Raw genomic sequence first — 3,269 nt, 5'->3', positions numbered from 1 at the left:
CCCCCCGCTCTCCAACCCCACCCCCGCGTCTTCCCATTACCACCAAAGTCCCCCCTTCATGGTCTGGGGTGCAAGTCTGTGGACCTCCCCAGTCTTGTCTGACCCATCATTTTACACCTTCTCCAAGGGTCTGAGACGGAGTGAGCCACTTGGTGCCACAGTGAGTAGGGACAGAGCTGAGCCAGCAGTCAGGTCCCCTCTGCAACAGCAGGCTGCGGGGGGAGCACTTGGAGAAGCCCCAGGGAAAGCGCTGAAGCGTTCCCACCCTCATCAGTCCTGGAAATGAGCTGTGCCTGGCTTCTCTGGGCTCCCCAGAGCCCTCCAGGAACCCAGCCCACGCACATGCCAGATTGTGGTCAGCACGTGGCAGGGCGGTGGGGGGGCGGGGGGAGGGCTGCATATGAGAGCGCAGCCTCGGACCCTGGAGAGTCAGAGAGGCCCTGGGGGAGGGGGCCGGGGAGAACCTTCACCCAGCTCACCCTTCAGGACTGCCCTTGATCTCAAACATGCAGGTCCCACCCCCATCCCGAAAGCTGGAAGCTGGGTGCCTGAGAAAGACAGAGGAGGCAGCAGCCCGGTGCCCCAGGGTGTCCCCTGACCTCCTACAGACCTACTCCCCTCTCCCACCCCGTGGGGGGGTGATCAGGCTCCTGGAAGCCAAGGCCATTTCCAGCCCCTTCATGGTCTCCCCACAGCCCACCACCTGCCCGCCTTCTGCATTCCATGTCATATCCTAAAGCCCTTCTCCTCTGCTCAAGAACTTTCTGTTAGTTCCTCACTTAGCAAGTATTAAAGTTCAGATAGCTCCTGGCATTCCATGCCCTTCGTGACTCAGCCCCAACTCGACCATATATAATGATAGTAGTAATGGATAGCAGTTACGGGATGTTTAATGGATACATTTAATGTATAGTAATAATGGACCGCATTACTAGGTGTGAGGAGCCTGGCCCAGCAGGTCTGATTTAAATCCTCGCAATAACCCTGCAAGGTAGGCATGGCTGTGCACCCATTTTACAGGTGAGGAAACTGAGGTGCAGAGAGGCAAAGTAACTTGGCTTAGAGCACACTGCTAGAAAGCAGTAGAGTATGGTTGGAAGTCTGGGGCTGCCAGACTCTGGAGCATTCTAACAAGATCACGTCGCCTCCCAGAGCTGACCTTAGGGGTCATCTAGTACACCTGTTTTGTTACAAATGGGGAAACTGAGGCTGGGCGAGGGCAAGGGGATTGCTCACAGCACATAGCCATTTCCAGTCTCCTCTCACCATCTCCCTCTGGGCTGGCCTCACTGTCTCCCGGATACCAAATACCAGGGCCTGGGGTCACACAGCCCCTTGTCTCAGAACACTGGGTGTGGCTTTGACCCCACACCGTCACCCCCTTCCCAACCTTCCCCCCACTGCCCTCCCAGGGACTCACGAGGTGATAAGCCTCCTCTCGAGGGGCCCAGCCACATCATACATGGCCAGCCGGTCCCGGCAGTCAGCCAGCATCCACTCGAGCCGGAGTTTGAGCATGAGATCCTCGGGGCCCTGCAGGTGCCACAGGCAGCTGGAGGCCAGGGGGTCGGGCCCCTTCAGCCGGAGGACCTGGCCCTGGCCCACGTAGCTGTAGCGGTAGCAGCCTGGAGTGGGGAGAGCGACAGGTCCCCTGACCCCTGTTAGCTGGGAGGAGAGACCCGCGGTGGGCCCAGCCCTGTCAGGTCCTCACCCAAGCAGGGCTGGGGCGGGGACAGTAGCTGGATGGGGGTCAGCCCAGATATGCTGTATCCCAGCTTTCTGTTTCCCTACTGCTCCCATCCCCAGCCTCCTCAACCATGCACTCATTCATTGGTTCATTCATTCGTTCCCTTAGCACTCACTGAGCTCTCCCTGCCAGGCGAGTGCCAGAGAAAGGTCCCATCACTTGCCGGGATCAAGGAGAGCAGCAGGGAAAGATGCAGGCACTGGGAGGAATAGCTCGGAAGTGAGGGCTCCCAGGGAAGTCCTGGGAGGTCACAGTGAAGAAAGGCCCGCGGGCCAGGGCGGACAGGGGACTTTGAGTCAGGAGGGCAAGTGGAAGGAGGGAGGCAGGACCCAGATCGCGCCCAGGAGAGAAGCCTTTTCCTCCTGCGGCCATGGGAGCCATGGAAGGTTAGGCAGGCCTGGGACACGGTCAGGCTTGGATCACAGACTCCTCTGGCTACTGGGAGGAGGCCGGGAGACCAGTGGGATGGCCAAGCAATAAGGGGAGCGGGCTGAGGGCTTCATTTCAGGTGGAGAGAAGGGAGTGTGTTCCAGTGGGGCTGGGAGGCAGCCCGGGTAGAGGAAATGAGCTCAAGCTAGTATGCTGCCATAAGTATGTCGTTTAAACCTCAACATGAGCCTGTGAAGCAGGGAGGATGGGTGCTCTGCCAGGAAGCAGTAAGGATTCGGGAGTAAGCCCCGGATGTGGGAGGCAGCCTGGTATGCGGGGAGTCCAGACTCTGCGTGGTCGTCCCGGCACCACCTCTTATCAGCTGTGTGACCCTGGGCCAGTCACTCAGCCACCCTGAGTTCCGTCAAATGGACAAAGTACTAACCCCTGTCCCACCTCCTTCTCTGTGTGGTTCTGAGGACCAGGAAGGGAATGGAGGTGAATGAACAGGCTTTGCTCTGATACTGCTGCCTCTTGCTCAACTCCCTCTTCGCTGGCCATCCTGACTCCAGCTGGGGAGCCAACCTCCCCAGGGAGAGACCTCTGACATCTGCAAGGGGGAGGGTCAGAACCCCTGGGGAAAGGCGCCTGGCTGTTCCTAGGCGTTTGTATTCTTTAAATCTTGCTCCAAGCTGATGCTTTGCTTTTGCCATTTTAATAATTACTTTTTTTGTGAAGCAAATTAAGGGGAGAGGGATGTGCTGGTCTCTGTTGATAAAATCAGAAGCATCTTTGGGGAGCCTGGGCGAAAGTAAATGAAACCGCCTTCTGTGTTCTCCTCACCCGGCCCCTTCCCCGCTGGACCTGACAGATTCCTACCTACCCCCCAATCCTGAGTCTGTTGCCCCCTCCTCCATGAAGGCTTCCAGGACGCCCCGGTCAGGAGCAACTCCTTCCTCCCTCTAGAAGCACATCCCTTCCTCTGCTTTGTCTCACAGCCCCCAGGGTCCACCTCTGTCCCCAGGGCAGAACGATTCCCTTTCTGCACTGCCTCCAGGACCTCTATTCTAGCCCTGGCACTTGGTGATGTGAGATTCTGTTTATGTGTCTGCCTCCCTCACGGGGCTCAGAGCTCTTCCGAGGGCAGGGGTGA

The 3,269-nt window shown here is 58.2% G+C and overlaps 1 protein-coding gene across 2 annotated transcripts in view; it reads right to left on the bottom strand.

Annotated features, from left to right (window-relative positions):
* Positions 1-3,269, bottom strand: part of TMPRSS6 (transmembrane serine protease 6) — a 35,418-nt gene that overhangs the window by 22,836 nt on the left and 9,313 nt on the right. For both annotated transcript variants that reach the window (XM_007454065.1, XM_007454066.1), the window contains exon 6: positions 1,421-1,625. In XM_007454065.1, the coding sequence (XP_007454127.1) occupies positions 1,421-1,625 (205 nt within the window). The remainder of the gene's footprint in view (positions 1-1,420; positions 1,626-3,269) is intronic.

This window comes from Lipotes vexillifer, unplaced genomic scaffold (genome assembly GCF_000442215.2).
Source record: "Lipotes vexillifer unplaced genomic scaffold, Lipotes_vexillifer_v1.1 scaffold382, whole genome shotgun sequence".
In the NCBI taxonomy this organism is placed as follows: domain Eukaryota; kingdom Metazoa; phylum Chordata; class Mammalia; order Artiodactyla; family Lipotidae; genus Lipotes; species Lipotes vexillifer.
This window is presented reverse-complemented; position numbering and strand designations above follow the sequence as displayed.